Genomic DNA, 20956 nt, shown 5'->3' on the forward strand with positions numbered 1-20956 from the left:
TTGAATATTAAACCAGATACCCTTACGAAAATTATACACAGATAACTACTTTGTGTAACTGCAAAACAAGATTAGAGAAAAATAAGAATTCAAGTGTGAAGGAACGCAGGTCAAGGGAAAAAGTAGTAAGAACTTTATCCGGGTCATATATTATGGCAAAATGTCGCAACACACAGACAAACAATATAAGACCGCAAATGTTTAATGCTGCTTTCAGATGAATAAGACTCCGTACCCTGGGGACCAAGGATAGGAAACATTCCTACCTCCGAACTTTTAAAAGTGGGACAAAACAAATAAAACAAACTTCCTGGCAGATTAAAACTGTGTGCCCGACCGAGACTCGAACTCGGGACCTTTGCCTTTCGCGGGCAAGTGCTCTACCATCTGAGCTACCGAAGCACGACTCACGCCCGGTACTCACAGCTTTACTTCTGCCAGTATCTCGTCTCCTACCTTCCAAACTTTACAGAAGCTCTCCTGCGAACCATGCAGAACTAGCACTCCTGAAAGAAAGGATATTGCGGAGACATGGCTTAGCCACAGCCTGGGGGATGTTTCCAGAATGAGAAACTCACGTAACTTGAAAGCGGTAAGCAGCGGCCGTACTGGTTGGACACTCTTGAGTTCAACGCGGTCTCTGCAGTCAGTGCTGAAGTGGAGGTATGCATTGTGCCACAACAAGGCTCAACTCATCAGTCGTCTGATAAAAAGTCGTTGTTCCACTCTCTACCAGTGTTCGAATCTACTAATCTTAATGTTCTCAGACTTGGCAGTCTCTGGCAGAGCAGGAATCTTGCTGATTGATAGAAGCAGACATTACGAATATAATCCAGTAACACTTGAGCAATAAGGTTAAAGAAACACCTACCCTCTCTGATTTCGTTTTTATCAATGAAAAGTGTTGTCGTGAGAGTAAGACGCCAACAGAAATCCCCCCCTCCATGATATAATTCTCGAAACTGAGAAATAAGAGATCTCCCACGTATACAGGCATGAAAATGTGCGCACTCTGCTGAAATTAAAGCTATAAACCCATGGAAAAGCTTATTTTAGAAATTTAAACAGAACATTAGTCTGTAGCGTTGCCTCTGAGGCAACGGTGTGGTTCTCACGCAGCACTCTGGGAAATGACTCTTTTCCTAGCATTTTTATCTTTCTAAATGGATTCTTCGAGCAATGCTGTGTTTATCTATGGAACACAGCTGCCTGCGCTGCCCAAAGTACATGGGATGGGGTAACATGATGGTTGTGTTGACAACCTGAGGCTAAAGCTCAGCCCTAAGCTAACAAATTGACGACTCTGCTAATTACTTTTATGAAAACTCCTTATCTTTTGCCAGCAAGCTCGTGGGCTCTCAGTTCTGCGCTCTGTTCATCGTAATAAAAGAAGAAGTGAAAAGAAGGAAGTAAACAGGACAGTCAGTTGTGTTAATCTATATGGCCTGCAGGTGGCGCCTATTGGGAAGCGTGGCAGATGGAAGTTGTGTTAGGAGGCACTCCCCCAGTTCGTCACTTGCCGGTTCCTCAGGGAAGAGGGGGTGGTTTTAATCTGTGTACGCCGGTGGACGCAGTAAAAGAAGAGTGACTTAACCACTTATTTCTGCAATTACATCTCACCTTTAGCGATGACGCTGCTTGTCCGGGTGCGCCGCTAGCGCCCAGAAGCTACTCAGGAAGTGGCTGCTGCGTCTCCACCCTCAGCGCACGAAGAAGGTGGCGCGTGCGTATCTGGCTTACACACGGCTGCCTAGGAGGTCCACTGAAATGTCAGGAACACTGGGGTCCTAGTCCAAGGCCCCCAGGCTTTCCAATCTGGGTTGGAAGCTGTCAACAGCGCCGAACTCGTGTCTGGCGCTTAAGGAGAAGAAGACATCTCTCCGGTGGCTGCTGGCAGTGTTGAGTACGAGCAGGAAATCTTGAATAGGCTTATACCCAGCGTAAATACCGTGTCAGGGAATCGAGTACACGCATCTTGTACCCCTTCGATCCTTCTGACCAACTACTCCCTTGTGAACTCCAATGCTGGAGTATTTATAGTGTGAAATATCGGCTGGTGTTGACCCAAAGTCAATTGTAATGACCGCTTTGGCCTCCCTAATACGAATGCATCTGCCATTCATATCGTATCCTATTTGCTTAACACGTTTGTTACACAAACAGACTGGTCAGTAACAATATTCAGTACGTCTTCTTGCGTTAGCGACTCGGCTTCTTACTTCATGTAACAAGCTGATGTGATACTTCTCAGTCGTATTGCTTTACTAAGCTTCTGCTGATGCTAGCTACCCAGTTCGTACAAATAGGTGATGTCCTGCTTTCCGCCTCACCTGCTAATGTGATGAAACGCTGTCGTTTCGTGTCGCGCTTGTTGACACTCCCGCAAGGAACACAAAGTGAACGAGGTCTCGCAATTATGAAATACTGCGGCCAGCTGCCTGATAGAGTGTTGATACGTAACACCTCTCTGGAGCTCCATGTTTAGAAGAGACTGTGGTCTGTTGCAGGTGAAGTGGTGGATCACGTTCAACGAGCCATCAGTGTTCACCAGCGGCTACTCGAGCGTGGGCTATCAGGCGCCCTCTCAGTACGCTCCAGGCATCGGCAACTACCTTGCAGCACACACGCTCATCCGCGCCCACGGGAAAGTCTACCGCCTGTACGACCAGCAGTTCCGCGCCACGCAGAATGGTAAGCGTTTCACTAGGTGACACATCGGCTTAGGCAACTGTCACGTGAGGTGACAGAGCAGCTTGTACATTGTTGACAGAACATTCAACTAAGACTCATAAAAATGGAGTACATGTCTACGAAACTACTATCACTTAAATTAAAATGGACAAGTTCATTTACTCATTTATGTATTCGAACCAGCAAGCCTGTAATTGGCTCTCATGCAAAACCACGCCTCGTTTAAGACGAGATTAAAATGTATGTGTTATCGTAACACTGTTTTCCTCTAGGAACAGGCGAGCTTTCTTTACTTGCGCCAAAAGAAAGAAACTCTTTATCTCACAATGCCAGCCTCGTCCCAGCTCTCCTCACCCCTATCTATTTTTCTCTTATTTGCTAGATTTACCTTCATTATATTCCAGCTTTTATCTTGACAAGTCCACTTCATCTCTATGATCAAATCTGCTCTGCTGCTATGCATTTCTCTTGGTATGTCGTTGTTCTCAGTATACAACTACGTAATAAGAACACCGTTTAGAGCAATGATAATAAGAATGATATCGTTGTTATAACATATAGATTTACTACTACAATCACTAGTATCACCACTGTTGTTCTTGTGTGCATAGTAGTTTTAACTCTCAATGACGTGTGTACACATGCAAGAGAGTGCTGATGATCTTAATACTGCTACATAAAATGAATGATTCACTCTTTGCCTGTTTGCGAATAAATACACTAGACCTACTTTTCAGTCTGATATTGTGCACACAGTTACACACTACTGTTAAACGCAAAGGAGAGAACGAAAAGATGGAAAGAGTGCACTGAGGGACTGTACAGGCGAAAGAACTCTCTATTGATGCGACAGAAAAAGAAATGGGTGTTGATGAAGATAACACATAGCATCGAGCATTAGGGTTTGTTAGCCTTTTAAAAAACTTGCGAATTAGAAAAACCCTGAAGGAACTTGACAACGTATGTGTGTAGAATCTGTGATTCTAGAAACGTACCATCCTATTTTCGGAACGACATCATCAACATTATATTGACCATATGAAAGGCAAATGAATGTAAGAAATTATACAATCACCTTAAAAGAATCCAAATTGCTAACAATAATAAAATACGAGAATAGAAAATAGAACTGTGGATCTGGTAGACCACTCTGGCTTCCGGAAATGTAAAGGCACCACAGGCGTAATTTTAACGCACGCCGTAATCGACGTGAGACGTAAGAGATATGAAGAGACTTTCGTAAGGCAATGGAACTAAAATAGCGCACAATGACAGAAAATCACAAAAAATAGTTTCAAGCTATAGGGAAGGACAGGTATTGCTTAATATTCCCAAAAGCCAAGAGTGAACAGAGTTACTGGACGACCAAGGTTTGAAACGGGTCTAACACCTATAGTTTTTCCCACCTACCATTCAATTTATGTACCGAAGGAGTAATAATGAAATTACAAGGAAGGATCAGAAATATGATTAACATTCATAATGAAATGATAAGTTTTGTTGTTGACATCGCTATCCTCAGTGAACATTAAGATTGGTTATATTACTTGTTGAATTAAATGAACAGCCTAACAAATACAGAATACGTATTGAGAGTAAACCACAGAAAGGCAAATGTAAAAGGTGCAGGAGATGTCAGGTTAGCGACGAAATTAATATTAAACTTTGAGACAGCATAGTAGCCTAATATAAGAAATTCTGCTAGCTTGGAAGCAAAATAACGCGTAACAGAGGAGCCATGGAGGACAAGAGAAGCAGATTAGTAGAGACAAATACAGCATTTCCTGCCAAAAAAATTTACTGGTACCTGAGCTGTGTGACTGCTTAAGTTACGTGCTAGAGATACCAAAATTGCAATTTAACCACAGCTACTCATAGGAGATAGGAAGTTAGGGGTCTTTGCTGATGGAGAAACTTGTGGTTGGTACATAATTTTAATGTCTACTAAAGAAAAAATTTCATTGTTTCTGAATTACAGAATCAGGATAACAATATAAAAATATAATTCGGACCTTTGTTCTCTTAAGAAAATATCAAGTCTTTAAATTTCGGTCGCTTGTTCTTCAACAAACTTAGAAAAACTATGTGATTGGATAATTAGATGTGATTGCAAAAGCATCACAGACAGTCACCATCATAAGCACACTGTGAAGTTCATTGCTAATGTAACCAAAATTTACACAACACTAATGATATAAAAAGTTCTCGTCCGTCCCGGCGGACAGGCCGGATATTTAACTAAAGGATGGCAGCGCGGCTTATGCACGGTGGTACTCGGAACAAACGAGTAGAAAGCAACCGCCGAGCAACTTCGAAGATGATCAAGCTGCAAGCCAGGGCAGAAAACACACCGAACACACACACGATCTCAGCCTACCCGCCAAGGCGACAAACACCGTCTGCCCACATACCAGGCCGTTTCTCCAACAGCAAATAATTCACGCTGCAGACAAATTCAACTCGTGATTCACCTTTTTCAAGACCATGCAAGACTTACTAACTACGTGACTATCTGTAACATAACAACAAAAAACCAAACTGAGACATTTACCGAATAAAAGAACAATTAAAATTGCACTGACCTAACAAATCGCTGTCCTTCATATTGAAAGAGAGTGTAAAACCGAAACTGGGCGAAGAGCACACTAATTAACATACTACGTCAAATTAACACTGCAAGAAACCTTTAAAAGAAGCAGCAAAACTCTATTCCCTTTCGCATTTTCCGAAATAATTAGACTCCGCTCCGCGGAAACAACACTTGAAAGCGTTAGGCTTGGTATGTTCAGTATAACACTCTCTTATTCAGAAGCATCCTTAACTGATTTCCGGCAGATACAACGTGCCACCATCAGTTTCACAAATCTTCACTGGTTAACAGCAGCATATGAATCATACGTAACTTAATGCTTCCATTTACGCGATGGGAAGATGTCCAGCCTGATGTGACGGACCCGCCACCGTTTCGCGCGCAAACGCGTCGACTAATCAGCACCGTACATCCAGTGCGTGGCAAAACGGCAGGGACGGGGAGAACGGCGAGGCCCAGGCAAAGAGCCACGGAAACGTTGAGGAATCGACGCAAGCCCTGTCACCACAACAATAGGCACACACGCAATAACAACAGCGGGAAAACACAACAACGACCAGGTCGACCAAGACAGAGGAAGCTCTAGGGAACCCCACACTCTCTCCACCCTCTCGGATCCACTGTTAGATGGTGGTGGTGGTTAGTGTTTAACGTCCCGTCGACAACGAAGTCATTAGAGACGGAGCGCTAGCTCGGGTTAGGGAAGGATTGGGAAGGAAATCGGCCGTGCCCTTTCAAAGGAACCATCCCGGCATTTGCCTGAAACGATTTAGGGAAATCACGGAAAACCTAAATCAGGATGGCCGGAGACGGGATTGAACCGTCGTCCTCCCGAATGCGAGTCCAGTGTGCTAGCCACTGCGCCACCTCGCTCGGTTAGGAGAGAGAGCTCGGCCACACGCCAAGCCGGAAAACCAAAGGCGGAACAGTCAGAGATACAAGACCAGACGAGTGCCGATATCAGCGACGCTAGTGGAGCATAACCAGAGCCAGTATCAACCGTAAGCCTCATTTCTAGCACGGCATGGTCGATGGGGAAACCGGGAACGAAGAGAATTGAAGCATGTGAGATGTGTGGTGTGAGATGTAGTGTGCCAGGAACGTGTTGATAATTTAGTAAACTGGTAAGGGAAAAAAATGGAATTCCTCCGTAGAATCGGCGAGGAAAGAAATATGTGAACAACAGTGACTGGAAGACCGGACAGGGCGATTAGGCATGTTTTGAGACATCAGTGAATATCGTACATGGTGCCAGATGGAACCTTGAAAGGTGAATACTATAGGGAAAGACTGACATAGGATTATATCTGAAATGAATAAGGACACCGAGTGCAAATATTATAAAATGAAGAAGTTGGAATAGTTTTGAAAACTGATAAAGTACAAGAAACACGCGCGGAATAGGTGGAGACCACTGAAAATATCGAGACTGACAAGGTGAACATGACTGTCTACGGAACAAAATAAAACTGAGTTATTTACGTGGAGTAACAGTTACGTTATATTTATGATAACCAGCATTAAGTAATCAGTATCAGAGTAATATATTCTGTTCCTCTAATGAAAATCAGTCCTGACGTGATACTAGCTGCTTAAGTTACTGTAGGTATCTTCAGACGGTTGTACTGGTTTTGGAAATTTCTTGCACATGAAATCCTTCTGATAACTGATCAAGGACTATGTATCGGGCATTGATGTCGACAGCTCGGGAAAGAAATCGTGAAATATTAATCAGAATACATGGAAATAACGTTTCTATTTCCATGAAGAACCCCATATTTGATTGCTGTAGTTTAGAGATATCTCTCAGAAAACCATATTTTTAGTTTTACTCTATTTAAAGTTTTACCTGTGAAAATTTCAAGAGCTAATTGTACACGTTACACATCACTGTTTCGCAGGGAGAGTGGGCATTACCCTCAGTACTGACTGGTACGAGCCGGCGGAGGACACGGAAGCTTGTGTGGAGGCGCAGAGGAGAATGTTTGAATTCCAGGTAGGGAGAAATAACTATATACAAAAGGGGTCACGTGCTCAGAAATATTTAGATGTATCAACCAGATATGAAGATGCACAGGGCAACAGCCATCTGAAATAATAGAAAAGTATGAAGTTGGAAATTTCGAGGAACTGCAGAGGTATTGAAATTAATATTTCTTTGAGAGCTAGATTGAAATAGGTATTAATTTCCGTCTGCGTTCCTGAAACGTATCACCTGTATGATGCGAATAAAATTACAGCGCTGGCCATATACCGGTGTGACTTTTATTACTCTGTGCTTTGTAAGTTAATGGGTGAACGTGTAGTACTATCGTGTTGTATCCCTAAGTGTTACATGTTTTTAGAATCCGTATTTTTACAGGGGTCAAACTATCTCCTTATCAAAACTGGACAGTACTGTGAAAAGGACAGATTGCCACTAACCTTCAAGAGCAGGTCTTGTGTTACATACTGGCACGAGAAAAAGACAGTTCTGCATTTGAGCTTTCGACCAAAAGACGCTCTTCTAAAGTAAGAAACACGTACACATTCCCACAAGCACAGCTCTCCCGCACATGACCACTATGTCTGTCATCTTGCCCGAACATACAAACAACTGGTTTATTTGTAATAAAAGTAAATTTATGGCATACTTGTCAAAAATTAAATACTATTTGCTAAAAATATTGCTGGTGATTTTAGTTTCATATTGAAATTCAGCGTAACGTGCAGTCTGAGAACTATCGTCTGTGTTGTGCCGTATTTTAACATCCCAATGCTCAGTAACGCTCTTGAAATACATCCTATAAATTTCCGCTTCGTTTACCACATTTTATACAGTCTTTCGTTTTGGTTTTGGCTAGTAACTGTGACTAGCATTCTGATTAAATTTTGTCAATCCTGAGTCTCGTTCATGAGACCCATTAGCTACTTTAGAAATCATCGTGCATGTGCGTTTCTCTCAAATGTAATTCATACTTACTTATTCTACTTCACGTATTGTGCATTAAATCTTACCTCTCCAGAATTCAGGAGCTTTCACGACGGTGAGCTTTGGTAAAACAAATTCATTATTCAGTCCAAGATTGTGCGGAGGAGCAGGTCATGTTGTGTTTATGTTTCCCATTATCAAGAGTAATCCTTCACGTATACCCACTGATTTATGATGTTGTTGCATTTGGAGCCTCCTATTGTTAGACGATTGATTGTTCTCCAGGGGAGGTCTGGGAGCGTCTCGAGGAAGTTCCTATTTCAGCTCGTAAACAGGACTGACTCGTGTCCTCTGCCCTACATTTAGGCATCTGGTCGCAGGTGTAATTGTTAAAGTGATAGTTCTCTTGAGCAAACATTTTCTCTACCCCACGCGAGGCGTAACAACAGTGCTCAGTTTGTTCTTTGCACAGTATAACGTCGGGTTCTCGGAGGCTTTCGAGAGTTTTACTTCTGTCCCTTCGTATGTTTTACCATGATCTGTGATGAGCATGTAGTCCACATAAACCCAGAATTGTGTGTCCTGTTACCGCGGTATCCCTGGTGCATGTGTACGGGTTTTGTATAAGAAAGGGCCCAATATAGTTCCTTGAGGTAGAACGCTTTATTTATTTATCTGTCGGCTATTGTTCTGTTGCAGAATGAACCTTTTTTAGGGGATTTCTTTTACTAGACAAGTGTGCCCATTGTTGTTGTTGTGGTATTCAGTCCTGCGACTGGTTTGATGCAGCTCTCCATGCTACTCTATCCTGTGCAAGCTGCTTCATCTGCCAGTAACAACTGCAACCTAAATCCTTCTGAATCTGCTTAGTGTATTCATCTCTTGGTCTCCCTCTACCATTTGTACCCTCCAGGCTGCCCTCCAATACTAAATTGTTGATCCCTTGATGCCTCAGAACACGTCCTACCAACCGATCCCTTCTTCTAGTCAAGTAGTGCCACAAATTTCTCTTCTCCCCAATCCTATTCAATACCTCCTCATTAGTTATGTGATCTATCCATCTAATCTTCAGCATTCTTCTGTAGCACCACATTTCAAAAGCCTCTATTCTCTTATTGTCCAAACTATTTATCGTCCATGTTTCACTTCCGCACATGGCTACACTCCATACAAATACTTTCAGAAACGACGTCCTGACATTTCAATCTATACTCGATGTTAACAAATTTCTCCTCTTCAGAAACGCTTTCCTTCCCATTGCCAGTCTACATTTTATATCCTCTCTACTTCGACCATCATCAGTTATTTTGCTCCCCAAATAGCCAAACTCCTTTACTACTTGAAGTGTCTCATTTCCTAATCTAATTCCCTCAGCATCACCCGACTTAATTCGACTACATTCCATTATCCTCCTTTTACTTTTGTTGATGTTCATCTTATATCCTCCTTTCAAGACACTATCCATTCCGTTCAACTGCTCTTCCAAGTCCTTTGCCGTCTCTGACAGAATTACAATGTCATCGGCAAACCTCAAATGGCTCTGAGCACTATGGGACTTAACTTCTAAGGTCATCAGTCCCCTAGAACTTAGAACTACTTAAACCTAACTAACCTAAGGACATCACACAAATCCATGCCCGAGGCAGGATTCGAACCTGCGACCGTAGCGGCCTCGCGGTTCCAGACTGCAGCGCCTTTAACCGCTTGGCCACACCGGTCGGCCGCAAACCTCAAAGTTATGATTTCTACTCCTTGGATTTTAATACCTACTCCGAATTTTTCTTTTCTTTCCTTCACTGCTTGCTCAATATACAGATTGAATAACATCGGGGAGAGGCTACAACCCTGTCTCACTCCCTTCCCAATCACTGCTTCCCTTTCACGTCCCTCGACTCTTATAACTGCCATCTGGTTTCTGTACAAGTTGTAAATAGCCTTTCGCTCCCTGTATTTTACCCCTGCCACCTTGAGAATTTGAAAGAGAGTATTCCAGTCAACATTGTCAAAAGCTTTCTCTAAGTCTACAAATGCTAGAAACGTAGGTTTGCCTTTCCTTAATCTTTCTTCTAAGATAAGTCATATGGTCAATATTGCCTCACGTGTTCCAATATTTCTACGGAATCCAAACTGATCTTCCCCGAGGTCGGCTTCTACTAGTTTTTCCATTCGTCTGTAAAGAATTCGTGTTAGTATTTTGCAGCCGTGACTTATTAAACTGATAGTTCGGTAATTTTCACATCTCTCAACACCTGCTTTCTTTGGGATTGCAATTATTATATTCTTCTTGAAGTCTGAGGGTATTTCGCCTGTCTCATATATCTTTCTCACCAGATGGTAGAGTTTTGTCAGGACTGGCTCTCCCAAGGCTGTCAGTAGTTTCTAATGGAATGTTGTCTACTCCCGGGGCCTTGTTTCGACTCAGGTCTTCCAGTGCTCTGTCATACTCTTCACGCAATATCATATCTCCCATTTCATCTTCATCTACATCCTCTTCCATTTCCATAATATTGTCTTCAAGTACGTCGCCCTTGTATAGACCCTACATATACTCCTTCCACCTTTCTGCTTTCCCTTCTTTGCTTAGAACTGGGTTGCCATCTGAGCTCTTGATATTCATACAAGTGGTTCTCTTTTCTTCAATGGTCTCTTTAATTTTCCTGTAAGTAGTGTCTATCTTACCCCTGGTGAGTCAAGCCTCTACATCCTTACCTTTGTCCTCTAGCCATCCCTGCTTAGCCATTTTGCACTTCCTGTCGATCTCATTTTTGAGACGTTTGTATTCCTTTTTGCCTGCTTCATTTGCTGCATTTTTATATTTTCTCCTTTGATCAATTATGTTCAATATTTCTTCTGTTACCCAAGGATTTCTGCTAGCCCTCGTCTTTTTACCTACTTGATCCTCTGCTGCCTTCACTACTTCATCCCTCAGACCTACCCATTCTTCTTCTACTGTATTTCTTTCCCCCATTCCTGTCAATTGTTCCCTTATGCTCTCCTTGAAACTCTGTAAAACCTCTGGTTCTTTCAGTTTATCCAGGTCCCATCTCCTTAAATTCCCACCTTTCTGCAGTTTCTTCGGTTTTAATCTACAGTTCATAACCAATAGATTGTGGTCAGAGTCCACATCTGCCCCTGGAAACGTCTTACAATTTAAAACCTGGTTCCTATGTCTCTGTCTTATCATTATATAATCTATCTGAAACCTGTCAGTATCTCCAGGCTTTTTCCATGTATAAAAACTTCTTTTATGATTCTTGAACCAAGTGTTAGCTGCCATTAAGTAGTGCTCTGTGCAGAATTCTACCAGACGGCTTCCTCTTTCATTTCTTCCCCCCAATCCATATTCACCTACAACGTTTCCTTCTCTTCCTTTTCCTACTACCGAATTCCAGTCACCCATGACTATTAAAATTTCGTCTCCCTTCACTATCTGAATAATTTCTTTTATTTCATCATACATTTCTTCAATTTCTTCGTCATCTGCAGAGCTAGTTGGCATATAAACTTGTACTACTGTGGTAGGCGTGGGCTTCGTGTGTATCTTGGCCGCAATAATGCGCTCACTATGCTGTTTGTAGTAGCTTACCCGCACTCCTATTTTCCTATTCATTATTAAACCTACTCCTGCATTCCTCCGTTCTGATTTTGTATTTATAACCCTGTATTCGCCTGACCAAAAGTCTTGTTGCTCCTGCCACCGAACTTCACTAATTACCACTATATCTAACTATGTCCCCATAGTCTATCGTTAATTTATACAATTTTCTTAGTAATTTTTTGTGATCGAGTGAGTCATACGCCGCTGTTTATTTTTTCTTCTACTCCCTCGTAAACGTTCGTTCAAAAATTTTATGCAAGTGGCGCAGGTGAGACACCAGTCAGAATTGCTAGGGATCTGCATGTTCCTTCCCAGGTTCAAACAAAACCACTACGTGATCATTCTTGCATACTCGCTGCATCCAGTAGTCTCAAAACCAGGTAATGAATATTTTTAGTAACGACTCCTTAGTTGCCTGTCCAAAATGTTTCATCTACACGTTATTCAGGCTTCATTTTCCTACATCCGATTTACTACTGCTATCAGTTCTGCTGCATTGAGGGTTGTATCTCCTCTCAGGTTGTGTGCTTTCCTTTTTCGTGCTGTTGATCGTGTTTTCATTTTACAATTTATTTGCCCATTTATTAAGGGCTGGTGTGCTGCTACGTTTGGTGTAGCATCCGCGAAATCAGATAATTGACGATATTATATATTATTTTCCATCCACATCCGTTATATTCTTTCAGATCCGGATCCTTAACGCCTGCTTCATTCGAGTTTCTTTTGTCACTCAGCGATGCCATTAGTGCTTTGCTGGCATTTGTGGGGACTTCAGTAAAGAGATACGAGGGTCAGTCAAAAAGTAATGCCTCCTATTTTTTTTTCTACGTTTAATTGTCAGGAAATTTAAATGCAATTACATAGGTTGAAAACCACAACATTGAGGATCAATTTGTCATTTTTCAATGTAATCTCCGCCCATCTCTACAGTTTTGGTCCATCTTTGAACAAGGGCATGTATCCCAGCACGGTAAAAATCACAGCTCTGCTTCCTAAGCCATTGACGCACGGATGTTTTGACGGCCTCCACATCTTCAAAATGAATCCCACGATGAGCTTCTTTTAGTGGCCCGAACAGATGGAAGTCTGATGGTGCCAGGTCAGGGCTGTATGGGGGATGAGGCAAAACTTCCCATCCAATTTTGACAATCTCGTCAGAGGTGTGACGACTGGTGTGTGGTCTTGCATTGTCATGCAAAAGAAGAACATCTGCCATTGATTTTGTTGGGCGAACTCGCTGAAGACGTGCTTTAAGTTTTTTGAGGGTTGTGACGTATTGAACAGAATTTATTGTGCATTCCTGCTCCAAAAAATCAACCAGAATCACACCCTCTGTATCCCAGAAAACTGTTGCCATAACTTTCCCTGCCGATCGCACAGTTTTGAATTTTTTCTTCCTCGGCGAGCTTGTGTGACGCCACTCCATTGACTGCCTCTTTGATTCGGGTTCAAAAAAATGCACCCATGTTTCGTCCCCGGTCACAATTTTTTTCAGAAACTCATCTCCCTCCAAACGGAAGCGCTGCAAGTGTTGGGAGGCTATTGTTTTCCTTGCCTCTTTATTCTGATCGGTTAACATTCTTGGAACCCACCGTGCACAAACTTTTGAGTACCCCAATTGTTTAATAATCGTGATCACACTGCCTTTACTAAGAGAAATAATGCGACACACTTCATCTGCAGTCACCCGACGGTCACCACGAATGATGTCATCAACTTGCTGAATGTTGTGTGGAGTCACTGCACTCACCGGCCTGCCGCTCCGCTTTTCGTCAGTCAACGGTGTTTGCCCTTCAGCTTCCTTACAACGACGAACCCATCGTCTAACAGTGCTGACATCCACTGTCACAACACCATACACCTTCTTCAGTCTTTCATGAATGCGTATGGGCGTTTCACCTTCTGCATTCAAGAATTCAATCACACAACGCTGTCTCGAACGAACATCGATGTCGGCCATCTTACAAACTTCTGCTGTGCTGCCACCTGTTGACACAGAAAGTTACTACTGCAGTGGATTGCAGAAGAAGGTTTGAGGAATGGCGCCAAATTCAAATTTTTCACTTAACTTAATTTCTTTAAGTAGAAAAAAAAATGGGAGGCATTACTTTTTGACCGACCCTCGTATATTCCGAAATTCTCACGGTAGACAATATGTAGTTATTTGGCTTGTGTCCGGCGCCACGTACGCGATATTCTCGTCGGTCTACAGAAACCATATAGTTTTCCGGTGTCGCTTCCAACTCCGTTATCTCTTGGACTAGTTCTAGGTCTGCATCATTCCACCTTTCGTTTCACTGAAAAATTTTCCAGTGTCACAGACCCTCTAAGTTTAGATGTAACTGGTTAATGTTAAGTTTTTTATGTGGGTTCTTCTATGACTGTCATGACATGTTGGTAACGAGTTTCCATGATAAACAAATTGTCCGCATTCTATCCCCTATGCCGTTTACAGCTGTTACAGGAGATTAGGGCCTTCTGTCCACGGTTCTAGTCCTTCACCGTTTTGGCTTAGGCAGTTGTTGCTATGGCAAAAATTGGTTGGTTTTAAAAATTTCAACACTTTTTGGTGGTTTGTAGTACAATGTGACGCTGTAGCACTCCTGTCCTAGTGAGGATTTCAGTATCTATGTTACTTGTCTTTCAGGAAGCCTTTGTACGTAGGTTGGAACTTGAATAGTGACAACACTGTTGTAGAGACACTATGCAATGGAACCTTCTATTGTCGCTGATAGCACACTTTGTTAACATACGTACCTCACCTCCGAGCAAATGGACTCTCCCGTCCCACGTCACCGGCGTGCGCACAATCTTCAGCTACATCCACATCTACGTGATTACTCTGCTATTCGCAATAAAGTGCCTGGTAGAGGGTTCAGTGTACCACCTTCATGATGTCTCTCTACCGTTCCAGTCTCGAACGGCATTCGGGAAAAACGAGCACTTATATTTTTCTGTGCGAACCCTGATTTCACTTATTTTACCCTGATGATCATTTCTCCCTCTGTAGGTGGGTGCCAACTGAATGTTTTCGCCATCGGAGGAGAAAACTGGTGATTGAAATTTCACGAGAAGATCCCGTCGCAACGAAAAACGCCTTTGTTTTAATGATTGCCACTCCAATTCACGTATCGTGTCTGTGACACTATCTCCCCTATTTCGAGATAATACAAAACGAGCTCCCATTCTTTGTACTTATTCGATCTCATCCGTCAGTCCCAGCTGATGCGGATCCCACACCTCACAGCAATATTCCAGAATAGGGCGGACAAGCGTAGTGTAAGCAGTCTCTTTGGTAGACCTGTTGCACCTTCTAAGTGTTCTGCCAGTGAATCGCAGTCTTTGGTTTGCTCTACCCACAATATTATCTATGTGATCGTTCCAATTTAAGTTATTTGTAATTGTAATCCCTAAGTATTTAGTTGAATTCACAGCCTTAATATTTGTGTGACTTACCGCGTAATCAAAATTTAGCTGATTTCTTTTAGTACTCATGTGAATAAATTCACATTTCTCTTTATTCAGGGTCAATTGCCACTTTTCGCACACTACAGATTTCTTATCTAAATCATTTTGCAAATCATTTTGATCATCTGATGACTTTACACGACGGTAAATGACAGCATCATCTGCAAACAATCTAAGACGGCTATTCAGTTTGTCTCCGATGTCGTTATTATAGATCAGGAACAATAGAGGGCCTATAACACTTCCTTGGGAACGCCCGATACTACTTCTGTTTTACTCGATAACTTTCAGTCTGTTACTACGAACTTCGACCTTTCTGACAGGAAATCACGAATCCAGTCGCACAACGAAGGCGATAACTCCGTAGGCACGCAGTTTGGTTAGAAGACGCTGTTGAGGAACAGTGTCGAAAGCCTTCTGGATATCTACAAATATGGACTCAATTTGACATCCCCTTTCGATAGACTTATTACTTCACGAGTATAAAGAGCTAGTTGTGTTTCACAAGAACGATATTTTCTGAATCCGTGCTGACTATATGTCAATAAATCGTTTTTTTTCGAGGTACTTCATAATGTTCGAATACAGTATATGTTCTAAAATCCTACTGCAAATCGACGTTATTAATATAGGCCTGTAATTCAGCGGATTACTCCTACTTCCCTTTTTGGGTATTGGTGTGACTTGAGCAATTTTCCAGTCTTTAGGTACGGATCTTTCTGTGAGCGAGGGGTTGTATATAATTGCTAAATATGGATCTATATTATCAGCATACTCTAAGAGGAACCTGACTGGTATACAATCTGGACCGGAGGCCTTTCCTTCATTAAGTGATTTAAGCTACTTTGCTACACCGAGGATATCTACTTCTAAGTTTCTCATCTTGGCAGTTGTTCTTGATTGGAATTCAGGAATATTTACTTAGTCTTCTTTGATGAAGGAGTTTCGGAAAACCGTGTTTGATAACTCTGCTTTAGTGCCACTGTCATCAGTGACTTCACCGTTGGTATCGCGTAGTGAAGGTATTGACTGCGTCTTTCCACTGTTGTGCTTTATGTATGACCATAGCTCTTTGGGTTCTCCGCCAGATTTCGAGACAGAATTTCGTTGTGGAAATTATTAAAAGCATCTCGCATTGAAGTACGCGCTATATTTCGAACTTCTGTAAAACTTTGCCAATCTTGGGGATTTTGCGTTCTTTTAAATTTGGATTGCTTTTTTCGTTGCTTCTGCAACAACGGTGTGACCCATTTTGTGTACCATGGGGGATCAGTACCATCACTTATCAATTTATGTGGTATATATCTCTCAACTGCTGTTGAAACTATCTCTTTGAAAACAGTCCACAACTTTTCTACACTTACATGATCAGATCGGAAGGAGTGAGGACTGTCTCTTAATAAAGCGTTAAGAGCATTTTTATCAGCTTTTTTAAACATATATATACTTTGCGTTTCTTTGTGATGGTTGTAGGTTTTACGGTATTCAGCCTAGCAGAAACTGCCTTGTGGACGCTGTATTCGTCACCACACTCACTATTTGTCCAGGATTATTTGTTGCTAGAAGGTCAAGTATGCTTTCGCAACCATTTAAGCTTCAAGTGGGCTCATGATATAATTGTTCTAAATAATTTTCTGAGAAATCATTCAGTACAATTTCCGATGATGATTTATGCCTGCCGCCGGCTTTAAAAGTATATTTTTCCCAGCATATCGAGGGTAGATTGAAGTCCTCACCGACTATAATTGTATGAACTGGGTACTTATTTGAAATGAGATTCAAGATATCTTTGAACTGTTCAGCAACTATGTCTTCTGAGTCGGTGAGTCTGTAAAACGCTCCAATTAATAGTTTAGTCCGATTGTTAGGTATAACCTCTACCCATACTATTTCACATGAACTATCTACTTCAATTTCGCTACAAGGCAAACTACCTCTGACAGCAATAAATACCCCACCACCAGTTGTATTTAATCTATCCTTTCTTAACACTGTTAGATCGTTTGAAAAAATTTCGGCTGAACTTATTTCCGGCGTTAGCCAGCTCTCTGTACCTACAACAATTTGAGCTTCAGTGCTTCCTATTAGAACTAGCAGCTCTGGTTCTTTCCCAACACAGCTACGACAATTTACAACTACAATACCAATCGTTTCTACAACTAACTTACTGTTTTTTACCTGCCCACTTTTAGACGGACGCCCCTTCTGTGGGAAACACAGTCACTTGTCAGCGAGCGGTCTAACGTAACGGTGTCACTACGTTTTCTAACCAGGAACAACGGAGCTGGATCAAGATTGAAAGCCACTCCAATGAATGGCGTCATTATGGGTCGCCACGAAAGTCGAAAATGCGTCATAGCCCCTGTATGGTGAAAGTTATGGTGATTTTCGTGTACGACTGTAAGGCTGTTATCGTAATGCATTACGTTTCTCCACGGCACACCGTCAGTGCACAGTATTACTGTTACTTTTTGGAGCATCATCTGCGACCAGCTTTGCGAAAGAAGCGGTGACACTTTCTTCGTAAACAACCCATTATGTTGCACAATAATGCGCAAAAGCATACAGCGCCAGCTGTGTCTGCTCTGTTCGGTCGATGGGACTGGGACGTACTGTTCTACCCACCATAATCCCCGGATTTAAGTTCTTGTGACTTTCATTTGATTCCGAAGATGAAGGAACCACTTCGTGGCATTCGCTTCAGAACTGTTCCAGAGATTTGACAGGTAGTAGACCGCTCCATTCGCACCATCAACGGGACAGGCTCTGCTTACGGTATACTGCGCCTTCCACATCGCTGACAACGGGGTTCTACACAACGCTGGTGACTACTTTGAAGGACAGCAACAGGTGCAAATATGTAACTCTTTTGTATCGGTTGTGAATAAATAGTTGCCACTATTTAAGTTCGAACCGTCGTACATGCATGCTTCATTTGATGAATATTGCACCGTCGTATTGGTTTTGAGGTCTTCCTGTTACGAGTTTCATCTTTCAGTTTTTGCAGTCTATCACTCACTCCTCTATGGGGGTCTTGTACACTTAAAAGATCAATTTTGCGATATTTGCATAGGTCAGATAACAGTAATTGCTTAGAGCAAAAGAGTCCTTCAATGTTATTTGGAAGAATGAACTTGAAGGAGGCAGATATGTATGTTGTGGTATTGATACTTTCGCTTCGTGAATGCAGATACTAGAGCTGCCTTAAATGTAACAGTGGTTATTATATCACGAAATTACTTTGTGCTACCTCGTTCGTACCTTGTTCCAAGATTTAAGCAACCTCCTCTTCCATACCTACATGGGTGTTCAACCTCTCATAGGAAAATGAATGTTGTTTATTGTTTAATGGCAGAAGGATTGGCTGTCTGTGATGGTGCTCGGGGTATGCCCGAAAGATTTCCTTTAGATCAATTTTCTTGGAGGCTCGTTCTTTGCAACTAACAAACTTTTGTCAAAAAAAAGTTTTTTGGAATTTCTACTTTTACATACTTTTGCCGTAATCATAACTGCGTCAATAAAGTAGTCTTAGCGGTCGACTGATATTGCATAGTAGCGCTGTCTGACTAATTTGTCTATTTGTCTTTCGTTACTCCCTATTTTACATTCTATCTTACTCGTCTGCCTTTTTCTGCCCATCTAGCTACCTATGAAGCCTATAGGTCTTTCTTACCGCTGTTTTAATCATTTAATCGGTTGGACTATTATTGCTTTATCTCTGTTCGCAAACGAATAACACAATGCAGATACTAGAGCTGCCTTAAATGTAACAGTGGTTATTACATCACGAAATTACTTTGTGCTACCGCGTTCGTACCTTGTTCCAAGATTTAAGCAACCTCCTCTTCCATACCTACATGGGTGTTCAACCTCTCATAGGAAAATGAATATTGTTTAATGGTTATGCATATGAGTTAATTACCGTTTAGAGTCCATGTTCACTTTAACCGTTTCAAGACTATACTCATCACACTGGAATACTCTGTTTCAAATTCTGAAAGTGGTCGGAGTCAAATACAGGGAACGAAAGGCTATGTACAGACACCAGACTGGCAGTTACAAGATTCGAGGGGCATGTAAGGGAAGCAGCGGCAGAGTTGGGAGTGAGGCAGGGCTGTAGCGTATCCCTGGTGTTATTCAATCTATATATTGAGCAAGCAGTAAAGGAAACAAAAGAAAATTGGGGAGTAGGAATTAAAATTCATGAGGAAAAATAAAAATTTTGAGGGTTGCCGACGACGCTGTAATTCTGACAGAGACAGCAAATGATGTGAAAGAGTAGTTGAACGGAATGGACAGTGTCTTGAATGGAGGTTATAAGATGAACATCAACAAAAGCAAAACGAGGATAATGGAATGTAGTCAAACTAAGTCGGGTGATGCTGAGGGAATTAGATTAGGAAATGAGACACTTAAAGTAGTAAAGGAGTTTTGCTATTTGGGGAGCAAAATAACTGATGATGGTAGAAGTAGAGAGGATATAAAATGTAGACTGGCAATAGCAAGGAAAGCGTTTCAAAATGGCTCGGAGCACTATGGGACTCAACATCTGTGGTCATCAGTCCCCTAGAACTGAGAACTACTTAAACCTAACTAACCTAAGGACAGCACACACATCCATGCCCGAGGCAGGATTCGAACCTGCGACCGTAGCAGTCGCGCGGTGGCGGACTGAGCGCCTAGAACCGCTAGACCACCGCGGCCGGCCAGGAAAGCGTTTCTGAAGAAGAGAACTTAGTTAACATCGTTGATAGATTTAAGTGTCAGGTAGTTTTCTCTGGAAGTATTTGTATGGAGTGTAGCCCTGTATGGAAGTGAAATATGGACGATAAATAGTTTTGACGAGAAGAGAGTAGAAACTTGCGAAGCGTGGTGCTACAAAAGAATGCTGAATATTAGACAGGGAGATCACGTAACTAATCAGGAAGTACTGAATAGAATTGGGAAGAAGAGGAATTTGTGACGCAACTTGAGTGGAGGAAGTTATCGGTTGGTAGGACACTTCCTGAGGCATCAAGGGATCACCAACTTAGTACTGGAGGGCAGCGTGGAGGGTAAAAATCGTAAAGGGATACCAAGAGATGAAAATTCTAATAACATTCAGAAGTATGTAGGTTGCAATGGTTATACGGACACGAAGTACCTTGCACAGGATAGAGTATCATAATCGATGTCTACAACCAAGACACCAACACATTTATTAATCTATTGGAAACACTAACTCACAGTAAAAAAGACAAGGAATAAAAAATTTCGTGACGTACGGGAATAATATCAGCACTTATGAAAATGCCCAAGCTTCGGCTGCAGTATGCACTGGTAGCAATCAAAATGTATTCCAGGCCGGGACAGGATCGTAGATCTACCACTGCATGCGAATGGTCGTGTTAACTACCTCTGGAACGTCCCCTTTGAATAATTATACATGACTGTACTTAAACTGACACACAATACTTTTAGCGCAACGCAATCTGACTTTCAAAAATCCCTACAAAAGAATGGCCCTGACTAACATTAACCTATACCTTTCACAAATCACTTACCCCACCAAAAATCTTCGTTACTCGAACTACTGCAATACAGCGAGCGCCAGTACTGCCAGCTAAATAAAAGATTCAAACTATGGAAGGCACTAACTGCAGATAGGCATAGTTAGCAAATGAAAGATTTTAGTAGAGAACAAACAATGTATTTACCT

At 42.0% G+C, this 20956-nt stretch overlaps 1 protein-coding gene across 1 annotated transcript in view; it reads left to right on the forward strand.

Moving 5' to 3' along the window:
• The window catches only part of LOC126198747 (myrosinase 1-like), a 118447-nt gene that overhangs the window by 55305 nt on the left and 42186 nt on the right, over nucleotides 1–20956 (forward strand). The window contains exons 5-6 of the mRNA XM_049935296.1: nucleotides 2508–2691; nucleotides 7183–7277. Coding sequence (XP_049791253.1) covers nucleotides 2508–2691; nucleotides 7183–7277 — 279 coding nt within the window. The remainder of the gene's footprint in view (nucleotides 1–2507; nucleotides 2692–7182; nucleotides 7278–20956) is intronic.

Source organism: Schistocerca nitens, chromosome 8 (genome assembly GCF_023898315.1).
Source record: "Schistocerca nitens isolate TAMUIC-IGC-003100 chromosome 8, iqSchNite1.1, whole genome shotgun sequence".
NCBI classification, from domain to species: Eukaryota; Metazoa; Arthropoda; class Insecta; order Orthoptera; family Acrididae; genus Schistocerca; species Schistocerca nitens.